This window comes from Excalfactoria chinensis, chromosome 1 (assembly GCF_039878825.1).
Source record: "Excalfactoria chinensis isolate bCotChi1 chromosome 1, bCotChi1.hap2, whole genome shotgun sequence".
NCBI classification, from domain to species: domain Eukaryota; kingdom Metazoa; phylum Chordata; class Aves; order Galliformes; family Phasianidae; genus Excalfactoria; species Excalfactoria chinensis.
Genome location: NC_092825.1, coordinates 79,606,507 through 79,625,309, shown reverse-complemented (window position 1 = coordinate 79,625,309; position 18,803 = coordinate 79,606,507). Strand labels below are relative to the sequence as shown.

Sequence of the window (18,803 nt, the reverse complement as noted above, 5' to 3'; positions counted from 1 at the left end):
TTTGCTCTTGTTATCGCCCACCATCAGCAGGTCTCTTTAAAGATGAGCTCTGACAAACACCACGGAGAAATGAGATGCCGCTCATCCTCTTCCCCCTTGGAAGACCAGCTGTCTGAACGCCATTGGGAGCAAGTTCCCCTAACCTACCTAGGGTAAAAGTCCACATGGCTGGCTCCTTTGATCACCCATAATGTGCCACGGAGCTGCCCTCCTCTGATACCCATAACATACTCAGCAAACTGGCACTCCCACTTTAAACATGCTCAAGCTCTCCATTCTTCCTGCCTGACGCTTCCATAGCACGAGCTTTGGAGGCTTTAGGAGCACCTTCAGGGTGCCCGTCTCCATGCGGCCTCAGCAGGCCAAGGCCCCCCAGAACCATCTCTGTGTTGGTTGCCTCAGGGGCTGCGACCGCGCTTTGGCCGTGGGACCTGGTGAAGAAAGGCTGAGGGGGGCTGGGTTTATATAGCCCGGAGAGGGCTTCAGGGAGACCTCTTTAGGTGGCCTTCCAGCGGTTGAGGGGAGCTCATTAACAGGAGGGAGACCGACTTCTTACAGGGGCAGATGGTGCTAGGACACGGGGAGGCAGTTTTAAACTGGAAGAGGAGAGATGTAGGTTAGACGTTAGGAGAAATCTTTCACTCAGGAGAACGGTGAGGCGCTGCCATCGCTGCCCAGAGGAGCTGCGGTTCCCCATCCCTGGAGGCGCTCAAGGCCGCCTTGGATGTGGCCCCGGGGAGCTCAACCGGTTCGGCTCACACTAAGGGACACCCCGCTCAGCGCTCAGCGCGGCACAGCCGGCCCCGCGCCGTGAGCTCCCGCCCCTCCCCTTCCCTTCCCCGCTCCCCGCGCCGCAGCCCCGCGCACACCGCCGCTTGCCGCAGCCCCCCCCGCGGGTCACCTTGCCGGGCCGGCTGCTCCCCGCACCCCCCCGGGAAGCAAACGGAGCCGCCGGCAGGTGCCGCGCGGTGGGGGCGGCGCCGGCTTTGCACGGAGCGCCCCGCGCCCGCCCCGCACTCGATCGCGGCGCGACGAGGCGCGCGGCGGCGGCGGCGCGAGGCCGTTACCCGCTCGCCGCGCCACACCTGCGCGCGCACCCGCGGGCGCGGGCGCGAGCTCGGCACGAGCCCCTCACGAGCCCGACTCCGCCCGCCGGGCCCCTCCCGTCCCGGCTCGCGCCCCGCCCTCGCGCCCCGCCGCCGGCGCCCATTGGCCGAGCCGCCGAGGGGCGGGAGCCGGCGGTGTATATGAAGGGGCGCGGCGGGCGGGGAGCGCGGCCGTTCCGTGCCCGGTGGGCTCCGCTCGCTTCTTCTTCGCCCGTCGCCGCCGCAGCCCGCGGTCGCGTCCCCCCGCCCCACCGGGCCAGCGCCGCGCGGGCGGGAGCCCTCACGTTCCCCCGAGCCCGGGGCGCGGAGTACCGGCCGGAGCCCGTCCGATCCGACGTCCGCTCTCTCTCCTCTCTCTCGCCGCCCCCCGCCCGCTCGCCATGGCCCGCGGGAAGGCCAAGGACGGCGACGGCAACTGGAAGAAGTTCATCTGGAACTCGGAGAAGAAGGAGCTGCTCGGCCGCACCGGGGGCAGCTGGTGTGAGTGCGGGGGCCGGGGGCGGCGGGCACCGCAGCGAGGAGCGCCACGCCTCCCTCCCCTGCGGCGGGGCTGCGGCGGGGCCGGGGGCTGCGCGCCTACCGCGGCGGGGCGGGCGTGCAGGTGGGGCGGGCCGGGGCGGGGCGGGGTGGGCCGACCTTGGCGAGGGCGCCTCGTCCTTGGGGCGCCTTCCCCGGCATCGTCGCCGCGGCGGGCGGGCGGCCTCCGGGCTGCGCCCCGCTTCTGCCGCTCCGTCCTTCCCCGAAGAAAGAACGCCCGGCTACCTGCGCCTCGCCGCGAGAAAACGGCCGCCCCTCCGCACGGCCGCGAGGAGGAGGAGGCGGCTCCGCGAGGCGATGCTCGCCCTCCCGGCGCATCTGTTGGCCCTTACGAGCCGGGGGGGTTTGCCGCTTTCTTGTGCACGCGAAACGCGGGTGCCGCAGCCTGGCAACGGCTGCGGGTGGTGTGATGTTGGGGAGCGCTCCCCGTGCCTTCCCTGCGGCGCGCCCGTGTTGCCCGCCAGGTGCCCGTGTCCGCTTCAGGGTCATTTCTCGGGCTGCCGACCCGAGGACGTGCCGACCTGTTGCGGGCGGCTTTCTCGTACGGCGCCATGTGCTCGGGCCTGGACCTGTGTGTTTTCCGAAAGCTTGACCTTTAAAGGTGCCTTTGGTGCTAAGAGCATCCTGCATGGGAAGCTGATTAAATGCGCTACCTCCCAGCACCGGCCCTTTGATGTTACAGAGCTCAAAGGCGTCGTTACACTGCAGACAACGGCAATAGTGTTTGGTTTGTTACAACAGCACCTCCTATGACCGTGCTCTGGAAAAAATGTCTAAATGCTTCTGACGTCACAGCCATTGGCTTTACGCTGCCTGGATACCAAAGAGTGTTTTTAACTCGTGGAGAACCGCGCTGTTGTACCAAGCTCTGCCCACAAGCCTTGGCTGTGGTACGCGCCAGGAGGACAAGAGGATGGAGTGCCTGCTCACCGCATCCCTCAGCCTCCATTGCTGGCGGTTCCTCAGCTCCTGGTTCCTTAGCAGATGAGAAACAAAACCAGCCAGAGACAGCTGCGTTAATCAGGAGGCTTCTCCGTTGATGGAGGCTTTGTGTTGGGGCTCAGGAGAGGAGGAATACTTTCACCTGCCGCGTCCTCCCCTGCCCTTGTATCTTCTCACCTTGAGGCCTCCAAACAGGCTTCCTCTCCCTGGCCTGCAGCAAGGTCAGGGCACTGGGATCAAGTGCTCAGCGCCTGCTGCACTGCCTGGCTTGTCCCCGCGGCCCCATTAGCATACAGTTGCTTGGCATGGGCTGGCTTATCCTGCAGGCGGCCTGGTGATGCCTAGTACGGCGTGTTACTGTGCAGTTAATCAGTTGAGATAATCTCTGTAAACCAGTAACCGATACCCAGAGTATGAGCTGCGCTGTGTCTGAGGTTATTTTAGTCATCTCTGTTCAGACCAAAACTGAATTCAATCTTTCATTATTACAGAACTCTTTTTAATTGGCATCGGCAGTGCTGGGCTGCCTTTATAGATGCAAGTGGTAGGCAAATACAGACTGCTGTGATGCGAGTCCTTCCTGACATTTGAGATGGAGCATCGGTGATGATTTGTGCCCGGTTCCTGCTCCTGTTCTTGGATAGAAGCCAGGCCGTATTATTGGGGAAGGTTGGACTTTACCATTGCTCATAAACCAGAATCTAATGGCTCCTTAAGATTCCCTGGAAGCAGCTTTGAGGCTCGGAGGAATGTGGAATGGGTGTCCTTCAGAAACCTACTGTGTGCAGCCTGTCTTCTCCGCGCTGGGCTTGTGTCCCACCAAAGCCTGTCACCTTGTGGTGGCATTGCTTGGCCGAGGGATCCATGGAAATGTAGAAGAACTCATTTTAAGCTTTGTGCTTCAGAATACCGAGCCTTGGGGCTTGATTCATCTCTCCGTTCCTCTCTTGCAGTTAAGATCCTCCTCTTCTATGTCATCTTCTACGGCTGCCTGGCAGGGATCTTCATTGGGACCATCCAAGTGATGTTGCTCACCGTCAGTGAATTTGAACCCAAGTACCAGGACCGTGTGGCACCCCCAGGTAACTGGATGGAGGCACGTGCCTGGCTGGTGCAGATCAGTTACTCAGGGAGGAGGTTGAAAACAGCATCTCCTTGCTGCAGTGCATATTGCTGGGGGGTGGGTATGTTCCAGGCCTTCTGTGAGCAGCGCTGGCGCTTGAAGGCAGTCATGTTAGAACTCGGGCTTGCAACACATCAGCCGTTCCTCCTGTCTGAGAGAGGCTTGAGCCTGGATTAATGCTCTTCCCTTAAACTGAAGCAATGGGTTGAGGTTCAGACTTCACTTGGGAATGAGCTGTGCAAAGAGCTTGTGTTCAGATTCCTTTATAGCCACTATATTCCCATGGGGAAAACGAGGGGGCAAAAGTAAAACGCTTGTCAGTGAAAGTGGGGAGGAGAAAAGCGGCAGTCCCAGTTCTGGATGTGCTTGCTGAATTGCATTGATTAATGCTAAGTTGGGAGCTCCGGGAGGCAAAAGCAGCAGCAAATGTGGAGCGGGAGGGTCAGAGGTGAGTGGTGTCACAGCTTTTCTCTGCTAGATCAAGCAGGGCTCTGCCTGAAATGCAGGTATCTGCTTGAGTTGTGCCCAGCCCGCCTCCTGTGGCTGCTGCCGCAGGGTCCCTGCTCTGCCTGCTGCCTCCTGCGGCAGCTCTGCGTGTGGGGGGAGCTGCGCAACTGCTGCCTTCCCGTATCGCGGATGACCTTGAGGCTGCTTGGCACTGGGTACGGTAATGATCTCTCTCCAGTTGCTCTGTGAAACAGCTTTTAATAACGGTGGTATTTAAGTGACAATTGTGAGGCTGATGGCTTGTGGCTACAGAAGCTGGCTCTGGTGTCACACGGCGTCTTGCAGTGCTGCTGTCTGCAGGGCTGTGCCGTAACCGTTCCCTGCTCTGACAACGCAGGGAGTGCTGCCTGCACCAGATGGTGTCAGTATCTCAGCAAAGAATCATCTCTTTTGGATAACTGCTTTTCCACCGACACTTTGAGAACAGAGAAAGGAACTGCTGTCAGTGTGTGGCCGTTCCTAAGGTACTGGGATGGCTGGGATAAGCACTGCCTTCAGTGCTGACGCTGGTTGTTTCCACCTCTGCATTGGGCTGTGATGCTGGCAGAAAGGACTCCATACTGCTGACACTGACCAGAGCTGCGTTTGAAAGACAAACACGGCTAATGGGGAATAGATATTTCTTAAATGTGTTTTTCCCCAGTCGAAGCCCAGGCATGAAATAATTAGCAGAAAAGTGGATTTTGGGTCTCATCCAGATAGCCTCGCTGCTTAGTCTGGTGCCACCTAATTACTCATTCTAGGTAAACCGTTAGGATCGCAGACCGCCGTTACACGGAGCTCATTGCAGAGCAACTCTGTAGTAAAATTTCTATGCAAGATTTCAGCCTGCGGGATGTTATTTGTCTCTTAATTGCCTACTGCACCACTTCTCTCTGCTTTATCTTAACAACAAAGGGAAACGAATTTCAAGATGCTGTCTTAATGTGTACTATAGATATTGACATGGAGGAAGAAATAAAAAGGTTTTAAGGGATTTTTCTGAGTTTGAAATGGGCTTATGGGACTGAAATCAAGCCGTATAAGGAAATCCAACTCTCAGAACAAATGATGGTGTGCAGCCCAATAGAGACAGTTTAAAGAACAGCTGGAATGGCGTATGCACACCATTTAAAGGAAATATTCCCCATGAACAACACAGAGCCCTTTGCAGGGCATCATCTGATGTTATTCTCCACGTGTGGACAGATGAGGGGTAGCTCTTACTGTGGTGTCTGTTCATTGTCCTGCAGCATGTCACCTCTTAGACCACAGTGCATCAAAAAGCTTTCATAGAGACTGACCTATAGTGGGCTGCAGGAGATGGTGTATTCAGAGGTTTCCCTGCATTGCTAGCAATTAGCACATATTCACTCACGTGCTTGATGAGAATCTAACTCTAATTTTCCATGAACTGAGAGCCCTACAGCCTATGAACTATGTTTAAAAAGGGGAAAAAAAAAAGTGTTATGCAATTCTAGTTCCTGTTTTTTGTATGGACAAATTGCATGCCAGGTTTACATAGTGGCAGCCTGATAGACCCCAGATGTCCTGGGAAAGCTAGAAAACCTGTTTTTGTTCCTTTGTCCTTGAGCAAGACCCATTTTTTGATCCCAGAATGGCTGGGAAGGGTGAATACTCGACTCTCCTTCAAGGTTAACAGGAGAAAGTGCTGTAGCGGCTGCTATAGTGTCCTTCTAGTTCTGCAATATGAAAGGCTCCTGACAGCGGCAGGAGATACAGGATGTTGGGTTGAGTTACTGATGTGGGAATATATCTGTAAAGTGCCGTTTGTAGCCAAATATCATTTATATGCTAATTGATCTTGTGTGCTGAGCACAACGGGAATGTGATGCAGCTTTAGGGCAGCTGAGTACCACACTTTCCGTGGTGCTCTTCCCTCTTTTGCCCTGGGCTGGGAGAAGGGGCAGTGCGGTCACCTCTTGCCCAGCCTTGCTGCTGTGGCAGTAAGCACAGTAGGCTTCCATGCGTGCTGTGCCTCAGCCTGCTTTAGCCACAGCTTTCACCCTGCTAGCAGGGAAGGGCCTCATAAACTCAGAGTATTAAATGTATATTTTTTTGAAGTTCATTTTGTTTTTTCCCCGGTGGAAATGGGGCTTTGTATCCTGCCATCTTGTGGTGCTCCTCCTGTGGACCGTGGTGTGCCCTGCAGCTGTTGCAGGGGTGGGAGTCAGCACTGCGCCTGCTTTGCAGCAGTAGCAAAAAGGAGGTGGCCTGTTCCACTTGGGAGAGCTCGTGTCTCCGCCATGTTAAATGCTGCCTGGGCAGTGTCTGGTGGGGAAGGCTGCTCTGCTGTGTATTCTCCACTCGGCTTATTCAGCTCAGATAGCAGCAGGGAGATGGAAGCCAGGGTGATAGGAAAGCCCCAAGGGGCCTGTACCACCTCCTGTTGAGTCACACTTCTGTTTCTGTCTCTTATCTCAGCACCTAAGCATGAAAAACATCTGAATCTCAAGCTCCAGGGACACTGCCTCCAAGCCAAGCAGATTTACTGCATTTGTAGAAAACTTGCACCTGCTTTTTTACACTTCTGGGATGAGATGGAGGATGATTAGAGTTTGGAAGGGCATCAGTTAGCACGGAGGCTTTCAAAGCCCACCCTCACTTAGTGTGTGGGGTGTGAAGTAGGACTGGTGTAGTGGTTGCTAAATTTGTCATCTGTGTCACCCAAGTAGTGTTTAGACTCATTCTGAACCACGGTGCTGGGAAATGAGCACTGCCTGATGAAGCAACTGTAGTTCCTGCAGGCTTGCACAACTGCTGTTAGTAACAGCCCTGACCTACCGCTTCTAGTTTCTTCTCCAGGACGGTGCTTTTTCTCTTGTTCCTGCAGCTTAGACTGATGGAACGTGGAACGTTCAGTTGGAAATGAAAGGGGTTAAAGTGCATTTGTAATCAGCAGCAGTATTCTGGGGGTGGGACTGTGGCTGGGGACAGAATTAGTGGCTTGTCAGACTTGTCTGGTTTGAGATACTTCAGTGCGTTTGGAGTTGGAAACCAGTGGAAGGTGGTGCCTGTTACTGAGGTGAGGCGCAGCATCACCAGCCGTGACTGGTACTGACACGAGGTGACCTGTGGCACACGGATGTGATTGGAAAATGGAGAGAGTTTTGTTTGGACTTCAGGCCATAGGAACACTTGAGGCTTCATTTCCATCTCCCAGAGCCTGCTGATGAATGGCTTCCTCATGGGCACGAGTCCCTAAGAGCCTTATGTGGCTTTGTACTTCTGTAGTGCCCACCAACCCCTGGTAGGTAGCACTGGGATGGCTCAGCCCCTGCCCTGATGCTTGCTTCAGTTCTCCCACTAGGGATGAGAAGCCTTGAGATCACAGAATGTTTTGGAGAGGTTCGCCCCTCTTATGAAATCAGTATGTTCTTTTTAAACAAGGTTGCTCAGGAAACAGCGCTGAAGCTTTTGTTTTGAATGTGAATGCACAGGTGGCACAGAAGGCATAACAAGGAAATAAATGAGAGGCCTGTGCTTAGGGCTGTGTGCAGTCAGTCACATGCACGTGACTACGGAAGTTGTGGTGGAAAGCACTGATAGGTTTTCAGTCAGCATCAGGCACCTTTTGCCTTCACATAGGTTCCCTTGTTTGTCTCCAAAGTGGAAAGGCTGATCCCTGCTTTGTTCTTGTCCTGAACAAAGCAAGCCCCTGTGCCACCAAAGCATGAATCCCTGAAGTGCTGTGGCCAGGAAGGGCTTTCTCTTGGAGCTGCTGCTTGGGTTCTAATGTTGCTGTGCAAAGGTTTGCAGGATGGATCCTTTGGGCTGGGAGCCTGTTCTCCAGGTCCTGTGGGTGAAGGGTTGGTGCTGGGCCATGTGTGCCAGTGTGGTCAGGCTCTCCTGGCAGTGAGTTGGGGGCTTTCACTGGGGCTGCAGGGCGCCCTCTGCCCTTCACCCTCACTGTGCCTGGCTGGGGGGTTGTGGGCACAATAATAAGCAAGTGGGGACTTCCTTGCTGCTAGCAGACCTGAGTGAGCTAACAGCTCAACGGCGTGAGCAAAGCCTAGCAAGCCTAGCTGAGCTTTCCTCAGTATTGTATTTACTCACTCAACTGATAACTGTAACTTGAACTCTGGCAGAGGCAGGCCCTGGGAGTCACTGAGAGTAACTCCGGACTTGCTGCTTCCTGGTGGATCAGTAACGTGAGGAGAGTTGCCGGAATAGGCTGAAGTCCTTTACTAAAACCAAAGCCAAATTATTTTATGCATTTATAACCATTGGTAGGACAAGAAAGCAAAGGATTGCTTGAAAAGGGGTTGAAAGCTCCTTTGACTTTGAAAAGCGAGACTTAATTCTGCTGCTGGAATGGTGAATTGTTTCTGAATACGTACCGCTGAGCCTGGGCAGTTTGTACCAAAGGGAGCTTGGAGAGGGCAAAGCTGCTTCCCAGAATAAAACCTGAGATCGTGAGCTGCACGCCGGGTCCCTCGCTATCTTCAGCCACCAGGAGCTGCCTTTTGGGGAACAAAGCTCATCTTTGTCCCAAGTTACAAATTCCACCTCAGCGGGTAGGGGCAGCGGTGAGCTGGCCGAGCAGGGGCTGAGCAGAAGCACAAGAGAGTGGCTTTGGGAAAATGGCTGGAGTCACAAACTGCTGCCAGCTGAGGCCAGCCTGCTGAGCTGCCCCAGCCTTGCACTGGAGAAACTTGCTGGCAGCAGACCTCTGCTGAGGTGTCAAAGGAAATGCTGCTCTCCTGCTCGTTTTTTTTGTTCTTGCTAAAGTGAAGATGGCAAACTGAACAAAAGTTGAGACCTGAGTAATTACAGTGGCAGGCATGAAGGCAGCATGAATTCCAGTTCCCATTGCTTTCAATGTAAGCGTTAGCCATGCATCAGTGCATTCAATTAAAACATGACCTAAACTCAAGAGCAGCTATTTCCAAGTCCCGCACTGACAGGCAAAGGGCTTAGTGTTTTTCATCGTCTACAGGCGCTGCTTATATCTAGTCCATGCATTCTTTTTCTGCTTGTCCTCCTGAAGTCAAAACCAGAGCCAGTCAGCCTTGAAGCATCTCTCTGGTGGAGTAGTGGTGTTTCTCAACTCAGCATTGCAGCTTTCCAGGTCACCCTGTGAGGTATGCGTGTGTAGGAGCCAGCATCCCTGCGAGCTCGTGGTGTGGCTGCTCTCAGGTGCAGGCAGCTTCTTGCTGTTGTTGGGGAGGAGGAAGGGGCTTGCAGGTGGCTGTTTTTCCAGGTAAAAACCTTGACTTGTAGCCTTCCTTCTGGGCCTGTGGTTTTATCTGTGTGGCAATGCAAACCTCATGATGAATATTCCAGATTCTTGGTGGAAACTGGAGATAAGAGCCCTTCAGACCCCCCCTCTCACAGTGGGCTTACATTGAGTCGTGATGCCTGAAAAATACACACTAGTAATACTGCTTTGTGTGCATAGCAGTGCCCGCAGGCCGTGCAGCTCCTAAGTGTACTTAATGTTTTCTTCCTGATTTTGCTTTCCTTAGGACTGACTCAAGTCCCCCAGGTACAAAAGACAGAAATTTCCTTTACTGTCTCCGATTCCAAAAGCTATGAGCCGTATGTGAAGAATCTGGAGGGGTTCTTAAGCAAGTACAGTGCTAATGAGCAGACTGACAACATCGTATTTCAGGACTGCGGAGGTAAGTCCTGGTTATTTCCTACACTGAGGGCTTTGACCAGTGCCTCTGTCAGGTCCATCAGTATCTGAGGGTCAGTTGTGGCATTTTCTGTCTTCAGCTGTCCCTTCCCCATGCCAGCACCACACTGATAGAGCTTTAACCAGCAGGCTTTGGTTCCAGTTCTGTCAACCGCTCATTTAAAGATGGGTTTGGACAGACCAGACCTGGCTGGAGGTGTACCAGAAGCTTATTGCAAAGGATATGTGGCTGGGGACTTGCAGATTTCTCTTGGAGAAGATTGCAGCTGATTCTCCACAGCCTATAGCACTGACCTTATAACTTCCCATGGCTTTCTGGGAGGTTTTACTGGTGTCTTTGCTAGGGCCTGTGTCAATAATGTCAGTGCAATTCTGCAAAACATGTGGAAGATATTAAGAGGGAAATGAGACAATCGCCTCTTGACACACACAAGTAAAATCCGAGGGGATCCCTCAGTTACAAAAAGGTACCCAAAAAATCTCTCTGCTATTGTATTGCCAGTGTTTGCTCTTGTGTAGCCCATAAGAACTCCCATTTAGGCAGACAGCCTCACAGATTTGTTGGCCTTAATCAGTCTGTGTATGGGGAGCAGCAGCTGGGAACAGGCCTGTGCCACCAACTTAGGAGATGGCATTGCCCATCTGGGTGAGTGGGAAATCCTGAGGGCACAGTGATGCAGAAATAGGGCTGTCCCTGATGAGAAGGAGGTCACGCTGCATATGGTTGTTTCTCCGTTCCTCCCCCGTGATAGATGTACCTACGGATTACAAAGAGAGAGGACCATTCAATGATGACCAAGGTCAGAAGAAGGTCTGCAAGTTCAAACGTGAGTGGCTGGAGAACTGCTCTGGGCTACAGGATAACACCTTTGGGTACAAGGATGGCAAACCATGCATTCTCGTCAAGCTTAACAGAATTATCGGCTTCAAACCTAAGGCAAGTACCTCCTCCCTTTCGAACTAAAGCTACTGATGAGATTTGCTGTGGGTCTGGAGAAGTCTTTCAACTTGTGCCTGCTTTTCTGTCTCTGTAGTGAGATCAGTATCAACCCCGTTCTGCAAAGGAGATACTGTGAGACCATTGTATGGCCAGCTTTAAAAATTGTTTCATTAAAAAGCAACAGAAAATGCATGTTTCAGGTTCACAGCCAATAGCCAGGAGCTATCATAGTGCAGATTCCTGCTCAACTCTGGTGACTTGCAGAGCCTGCTAACTGAATTACTCCAATGAGGTGTTTTCTTCATGTGATAAAAACCCATGTTACCTGTGTGCTGCTGCATGACAGTCCCAGACCTATGGTGTCTGCCAGTTGTGTTGTGCCTCAGACACCTTCCCCAGGTGCTGCAGAGCTGCCTGCCTTGCTAAAACCACTTAGTTCAGTGCAGTAGTGCTATGTTAGGTATTAGACCTATTTATATTATGAGTGGTAAACTACCTCTGAGAGTTTAGTACAGCTCTCAAAGCAAGAAAGACAAGGTGATCTCTGGGTTATTGAATGCAGCCTCAAAGAATCACCATGAGTGTCTGCTCTTCTGCTCCATGCTTGGTGCTGCACTGAGGCTGGTTTGTGGCAACTGCTGAAGGAAGTTAATCTGGGCAGGAACTGCTTTTACTCTATTTTTATTTTCTCCAGCATGTTGAGATGCCAAAAAATTCTGCAAGAACTCAGAGTACAAGTTAGTGAATGAGGCATGGTGCTCAACGCACCGCTCCATCTCCTGGATGGGAAGCCATGCGCTGGTACATCAGGCTGGCTCACTAATGTGTTTGGAGGCTAAGTTTTCTACAAAAGGAAGGCCGTCCTGTGCTACAGGAGATCAGTTGGATCTTGAATTATCTGATCTCAGGTGGAAACTGTGTGTGCAGGAGTTTCCCATGCTGGGTCTGTTGTGGTTGTTGCAGGGTGCTGTAAGATGCACGGTGTGATTGAGGAATAGCAGGGTTTGGTGTGCACTGAAGAGCAGGGTCTGGACGTGGTGTGACTTCAAACGTGTGTATCTGAGGCAGTATTAGTTTGTTCCCCTATCCCATGCCTCAGCAGAAGCCCTACAGCTCTTGTGTGGGGAATGGTGTTTCCCAGGCCCATCTGAGCTCTGCACGCACAGCTGGCACTGCTATTGCCCTTCCACTGGGTGATGTCAAAGTACAGGAATGCCGTCAGGCTGTGACCACCTCTGTTGTTCTTTGCTGTGTGTTTCCAGTTCTGACTGCACTAACCTGGCGGTCAGGTGGGCAACCTCCCAGCACTGCATCTCCTTCTGCCACTGTGTGACATTTGCAGAAGCAAACAGCACTACTGTGAGACACTTTCTTCAGCGACTCCATGAAATAAAGGGTTTGTAGGAGCAGATAGCAGCTTTACCTGCGTGCACTGCAGTGCTCACAGTTGTGTCACGCTGCCTGTCTGTCCCAAGAACCATCAGCAATGGCTACGGCTTGAGGAGCTGAGCCAGAGGGATTCCTGTTGGCTGTGGTTTGGTGCCGCTGAGCTCTGCTGTTGCAAAGGTACCCCAGTCAGTGAAGATGCATCATCAGTGTGGGAGCCATAGTGGCGAGGCTGGTCTGTTTTCAGTAGTGCGTGGCGACAGGACTAGGGGAAATGGGCTGAAACTTCAGCATAGGAAGTTCCGCACGAATGTGCGCAAGAACTTCTTTACAGTGAGGGTGACGGAGCACTGGAACAGGCTGCCCAGGGGGGTGGTGGAGCCTCCTTCTCTGGAGATATTCAAGACCTGCCTGGATGTCTACTTGTGTGACCTGGTGTAGGGAGCCTGCTTTGGCAGGGGGGTTGGACTCGATGATCTCTGGAGGTCCCTTCCTACCCTTGCAATTCTGTGATTCTGTGATCCAGTGCATTAACTTTGCCCTCTTCTGGGTTTCTTCCAGGCGCCAGAAAATGAGAGCCTCCCCTCAGACCTTACAGGAAAATACAACCCCTATCTCATCCCTGTCCACTGTGTTGCCAAGGTGAGTGAGATACAACAACAGAGAGGAGGGGAACAGCAGGCAGAGTCCTTGTCTGGTGGTAACTGCCTCCTGCTGCCCTGGGGTGGCTTTCACATAGGAGCCCTCCCCTCAGTAGTGGGAGCTTCTCAAGTGCCCTTGGCAATGAACAGCAGCTGTGCCCTCAGCAGGAGGGTGAGGCCAGAAGTGGCTGTAGGGCTGCAGAGCGTTGTACTGCAGTTCTTAGCAAGGATGGCTCTGGTGAGGAGTTACTTTGAATGCTAATACACTCAGAAGCAGCAGCAGAAGCTCCTTTTGTTGTTTGTTGAACCTAAGACAGTGGGTTGGTATGACGAGAGGCTGTGCTGACTTCTGAACGTACAAAGAAGCAGCTGAATGAGTTTTTAAATAAATGAATGATAAAAAGAAGTGCTTTCCCTGGCTGCATGTGCTGGGAGGTGCAGCCCTTTGGGTTGGGGCGGTCCTGGCACTGCCGAGGTGAGGATGAGCGGTCACCAAAGCGAGGGCACAGTACTGATAAAATAAATGAGATGGCATCAGAGAACACAGCTACAAAATGGGTGTTTTCATCTTGTGTTCTTTATCCCCCATCTCAGAGGGAAGAAGACGCGGACAAGATCGGCACGGTGGAGTACTACGGGATGGGTGGTTACCCAGGCTTTGCCCTGCAGTACTACCCGTACTACGGCAAGCTCCTGCAGCCACAGTACCTGCAGCCGCTGGTGGCAGTGCAGTTCACCAACCTGACCTACGACGTGGAAGTGCGCGTGGAATGCAGGGCCTATGGGCAGAACATCCAGTACAGCGACAAAGACCGCTTCCAGGGACGCTTTGATATTAAATTTGACATAAGAAGCAGCTGATTGTAAGCACAACTCTCTCTCTGCCCCTCTTCCTCCTAGCCATTTAAAAAAGGTTTAAAAAAAACAAAACAAAAAAAAAAGAACAAAAAAGAAAAACCTACTAGTCTTGAACAAACTGTCATACGTATGGGACCTACACGTAATCTATATGCTTTACACTAGCTTTCTGCATTTACTAGGTTAGAATGTAAACCAAGTGTAGCAATAGCGACAAATATTTATTCTACTGTAAATGACAAAAGAAAACAGAATTGAGCCTTGGGACATGCCCATTTTTACTGTAAATTATGATTCCATAACTGACTTGTAGTACAGCAGTGTTTCTGGCCCCTAAGTATTGCTGCCTTGTGTATTTTATTTAGTGTACAGTACTATAGGTGCATACTCTGGTCATTTTTCAAGCCATGTATCGTATCTGTTTTCTACTTCTTGTGAGCAAAGACTTCCGCTGTCCAAGGTGTAAATACTCAATGGGACTAGAACTGGCATGATACTTCTCATTATTTTGTTCCTTTGAAAAGAAAGGCCCACCCGCGAGACTCTGTTCAACAGCACTCCATCGGGCTTTGCCTCTCCTGTGGTGTTAGGGTGTTCTGTTTGGAGGGATGGCAGGCTAAACTGACTTAAGTGAGGTTCAAGAGAACAGACCATTTGCGTACCATGCTTTGTTGCGAATGCTGTCTCTCTCTCTCTCTCTCTCTCTCTCTCTCTCTCTCTATCCACCTTTTCCCTCATCCTCCAGCGTGTCTGTGAGCAACCTGGGTCAGGCTCTTGCCGTCCTCAGCGATAGGCACAGCTCTTTGCTTTGTATATTTTCCTCTTCTTTTTGTTTGTTTTTTTTTCCTTCAGGAGGCATCGCACACAGCGGTGCTAAATGTCTTTATTGAATGTTTTAACCATTTTCATGGTGGATGAATTTTATATTTATGCAGTTGTACAATTTTGTTTTTGGTTTTTTTTTCCTTCTGCGAGGAAGTGTAATGTATGAAATAAACCAAAGTCACATGTTTGAAAAAGAAATCTTTATTTTAAACTTTATAAAAAGCAATGCAGTACCCCATAGAATGGTGTTAAATGTTGTCTAAAGTGCAAAACTCTATGTTCTAACATGTAATACTAGCCAGGAGTACCGTGCTCTTGTTGATCTTGTATTTCAGTCAGGTTGACATATTGGACAAATAAATGAATGAACACTGCCGTGTGCCCGTGCCCTCTGCTTTGGGGGTAGGGGGGGCTCTCAGTTGTCCAGTATCTTGAAGAAGTACTGCACCTGTTTCAGGAAATAAAAGACGTCTTTCTTATTCCCAGCTGAGCTTTTGAGAGGGTTGAAACAGCCGTAGGATGCACTGTCATTGGCCATAAACTGCTGCTGCTGCCCTTGACCAAATGCTGCACATGTGCTCTAGAACAAAGTGTGCCGCGATGAAGTAGGGGCTCCTCTCTCTAAGCTAAGCTGCTCCCTCAGAGGCTGCAGCAGCAGCCGTGCCTGTAACTTGCTGCTCCACAAACACATTCATTTTAAAGGCTCAGCACTTTCATTCTTTACTTTGCATTCTCTGGGCCTGGGCTGCCAGCCACTGGGCAGTAATGGTGTATCCTTAGCGTGAAACAGCCACCAGAGGTGAGTGCTGTGGGAGCAGGGAGGGCCTAAGTCACAGCAGCAGGAGGAGGGAGCTGCAGGGCATAGAGCTGGGTGCTGCACTGAGCACAGCGTGCTCCCGGCAGGGCAGCCCTGAGACTTGATGAGGTTTGACAGCCAGAGTCCTGCTGGAGTCACCATCATTTCATCCTGTGTGAAGCAGGCTGCCGGGCAGAAGTTCTCTGTGCTAAAGTAACAAAACACTCATATCCCAAAGCAAGAGCTTGCAAAAGCCTTCATAACTGGAATGCAGTATGTTAGAAAAGCAGCCTGCTGAACTTGTTGCTGTCTGCTAGGAGAACAAGCACGACTACTGCATACTACAGCATTGAGCATAAGCATCTGATCATCCCGAACGCAGAGTGGGAACAGCCTGAAACATGGACCACCTTCAGCTGTTGTGCTGCTGGGGCACAAGTAATTGAAGCGCTAAAACCCTCCCCTGCAGGCAGACCAAATGCACAGCGTTAAGAAGGAACACGCGGCCATTTGGCGCCTAGCAGTCAGACACTGATCAGTCACAGGGGTGCCTGGATCCCTGGATCCTGGTTTCCTTAGACACAGCCTCAACCCTACAATTCATGCCCCACGTGCATGGCATTAGAGAAACAAAAAGCTTTCATTTTCAGAGCACCAAGAGATAGCTGGATAATTTATCTCCTAATCTACCATGTAAGAGCAAAGTCCAAGCACGAACTGCTAATAAAAATAATGTCTTATTCTAGGGTTTGGCCTAACATCACAGAAACCTTAGAGCACCTGTGCGTCCTTCAGGGAGCACATCACAACGCACTCGTAGCATACGCCCTGATTAACCCACTATAAAATAATACAACTCCAAGCTCTTATCCTCAGCTCACCCTCGCACCGGCTCAGTGACCTCACATCCCCCATGCACGGGGTGCCCACACCTGCCAGCCTCCCACCCTGGGGACCAGTAGGTGCCACGAGAAGCCCTGCTACCAACAGGCAGCTCCTGGCCCCAACCACAGTGAGTTCAACAGGCTTCAGGCTGTTGATTTTCTTCTTGGTTTGTGTTGTGTTGCCTATGTAAAAGCTGCTCTCTTCAGGCTGCCTCTGCCTTGCCGCCCAGCAGCACCTCACCCTATAAACCACCGACCCACCCCACCTGAACACTTTGTTCCTTCTGTCAGGTTGGAATGGCACCATCAAGTATAACTATAACCATTAAGGTGAACTTTTATCACCCACTGTGTTGATACGGGGCACCTGTGTTTTGGGGTTGCAGAAAGAGATGCATAAAAACACTAACAAAAGGAATAGCAGTGACACCTATAATGACAAGCATCTTTAAAAGCCTGTGCCAGCTCTACCACTTACACAAATACACAACAGCAACCAGTGTTAACAGTGCCAAATGTGAGCACTTTTGGTCTGGTTTTGCCCACTTGGCCCCAAAGTCCATGGCCAAACCCAGCGCTGCAGGAGCTGGGCTGAGCCCTACAGAGGTGCTCACAAAGCTGTGGGCTGCACAGGCCCCAAGGCTTTGAGAGGTGGGCAAACTTCAGGCAAAGAAGCTCTGCCAGCTCCCACCACTCCTTTGGACCGTCCCATCCCTCCAGGCTGCTGCAGGCTGCTGAGCCAGTGCTCACTATCTGTCAGCACCAAAGGTGTTTGCTCTGACCCCTCAGGTCCTTCACTGCCCCTGACTTTTGGCATGCAACCCACCCAGGCCTGGCTGAAAGCCTCGGCTTGCTTATGACCTACAGGAGACATCAGAACAAGCACAGCAGTTATGCATTGTATAACATGAAAAAGAGGGCCACTGTGTTCTCCTCATATATAATTATGATGTGGGTCAGCCGCCTCCCAGCGCCCATTAAAACCTATTAGCAGCTGAGATGGCTGTGGTACACGGAAGGCTCCTCACCCCAAGAACCTCACCCTTGGGAGAAGCACTACACAGCAGTGTAACAGCTGCCAGCTGTCGTGTTCACATGACAAAGCACATGGCACTTTGCAGAGACCAGAACCAAGCCCAAAGACTTCAGCACCGCCAACAGACAGGGGATGCCCTACCATTCACAGGTCACAGCTCCAAGAGTCCAGCTTGAGAAGCACCAAGCCATCTCCTAAGGGAAGCTAGGGCTGGGAGGTACCCATACTGAGCCTCTGGCCAGGGTCAGGCTTTCCACAATGCCTTGCATTCCAGGAAATGCAGCCACTGTCATTCCCAGGGTCCAAACAGCATAAGCCACAGAAACAGCCTCTCAGCACACCTCACGTTTGACCCAAGGCAAGATCAGCTCCTACGATCCACGCACACCTCCAGTTTCTTCACAGGACGCAGAGGCGGTAGGGGAATTCACCTCTGCACACACCAGAGACTGGTCTGAAACCAACTGAATCCATCCCATGACCTTCAAACAATGCTGATATTCAGGTGTGCTCACTCCTTCCCAGGGATGGAAGAGGATTAAATTTAAGATTGGCTCACTCCTTGCAAATCCCAGGAACCACCTACCTGCTTTACAGCATACCGCTATGCCCGCTCCAGTTCCTGCTCAGGGACTAATAACAATAACGTTCAGGAAGTAATAACAGGGATGAATAACCGTGACTTTCTGGCTCTGACCTTACAAACTGCTTCACCCAGGAGGAGCCGAGAGCTGCTCCAGTTCCCTGAAGGCTTGCTTCCATCACACGTGTATATTGCACAACTCACTCTGATGAGGTTGGCCGCTCTCGCTAGAGGCTTCCAAACGTTACCGCAACATTTCAATAGTTAATAAGGAAGGCAATAATGAAATCCAGTCTAATGCCTTGGCAGAGCGCAAGCAATTATCATTTGAACAACGTTGTGGATGGGGAGCCAGACAAAATCAGAAGAAAGAAGAAAAAAAAAGGAAAGAAATCAAGTGAGGCATCCAAACCCAGGACACAGTGCAGGCACAAAACGTCCTGAAGATTTCAAGCACAAGTGGTGCAGACACTTACAATATACCCTTCTTGGAGAGACCAACCCTACTCTCACTGTAAGCACCTTTCAGGCACTGAAGAGAGCAATAAGGTCTCCCCTCAGCCTCCTCTTCCCCACACAGCCCCAGTTCCTTCAGTTGCTCCTCGTAGGGCAGATTCTCCAAGCCCTTCACAAGCCTCGCTGCCCTTCTTTGGACCTGCTCCAGCACCTCCGTGCCCCTTCTGTATTGAGGTGCCCAAAACTGAGCACAGTACTGAAGGTGAGGCCTCCACACTAAAAAGAACAACCGCAGCTCCCTCAGTCTGTTTATAAAGGAGAGGTGCTCCAGCCCCTTGATCATCTTCACATCCCTCCTCTGGGATGGGAGCAGGACCTCATACTTGGCCTTGGTGAACCTCATTAGTTTCTCACAGGCCCACCTCACAAGCCCACCTCTGGATGGCATCCCTTCCCTCCAACACATCAACTGCACCACTCAGCTTGCTGTCACCTGCAAACTTGCTAAGGGTGTGCTTGGTAGCCTGTGTTGCCAATAAAGT

General features: G+C 51.9%; 3 protein-coding genes across 7 annotated transcripts in view; 1 reads left to right on the top strand and 2 right to left on the bottom strand.

Moving 5' to 3' along the window:
* DPT (dermatopontin) overlaps positions 1-3,530 on the bottom strand; it is a 143,263-nt gene extending 139,733 nt beyond the window's left edge. For all 3 annotated transcript variants that reach the window (XR_011903693.1, XM_072337668.1, XM_072337658.1), the window contains exon 1: positions 1,743-3,530. Coding sequence is in view for 2 of the 3 variants with exons in the window: in XM_072337668.1 (XP_072193769.1) it covers positions 1,743-2,273 (531 nt within the window). In the remaining variant the exon portion in view is untranslated. The remainder of the gene's footprint in view (positions 1-1,742) is intronic.
* ATP1B1 (ATPase Na+/K+ transporting subunit beta 1) lies at positions 1,264-14,880 on the top strand. The gene is made up of 6 exons (XM_072337640.1): positions 1,264-1,586; positions 3,539-3,667; positions 9,684-9,839; positions 10,609-10,793; positions 12,744-12,824; positions 13,418-14,880. Exons 1-6 carry the CDS (start codon positions 1,487-1,489, stop codon positions 13,682-13,684), a joined length of 918 nt encoding a protein of 305 aa, XP_072193741.1. The 5' UTR covers positions 1,264-1,486; the 3' UTR covers positions 13,685-14,880.
* The window catches only part of NME7 (NME/NM23 family member 7), an 86,614-nt gene continuing 81,694 nt past the window's right edge, over positions 13,884-18,803 (bottom strand). For all 3 annotated transcript variants that reach the window (XM_072337615.1, XM_072337624.1, XM_072337630.1), the window contains exon 12: positions 13,884-14,954. In XM_072337615.1, coding sequence (XP_072193716.1) covers positions 14,922-14,954 — 33 coding nt within the window. In that variant the 3' untranslated portion in view covers positions 13,884-14,921. The remainder of the gene's footprint in view (positions 14,955-18,803) is intronic.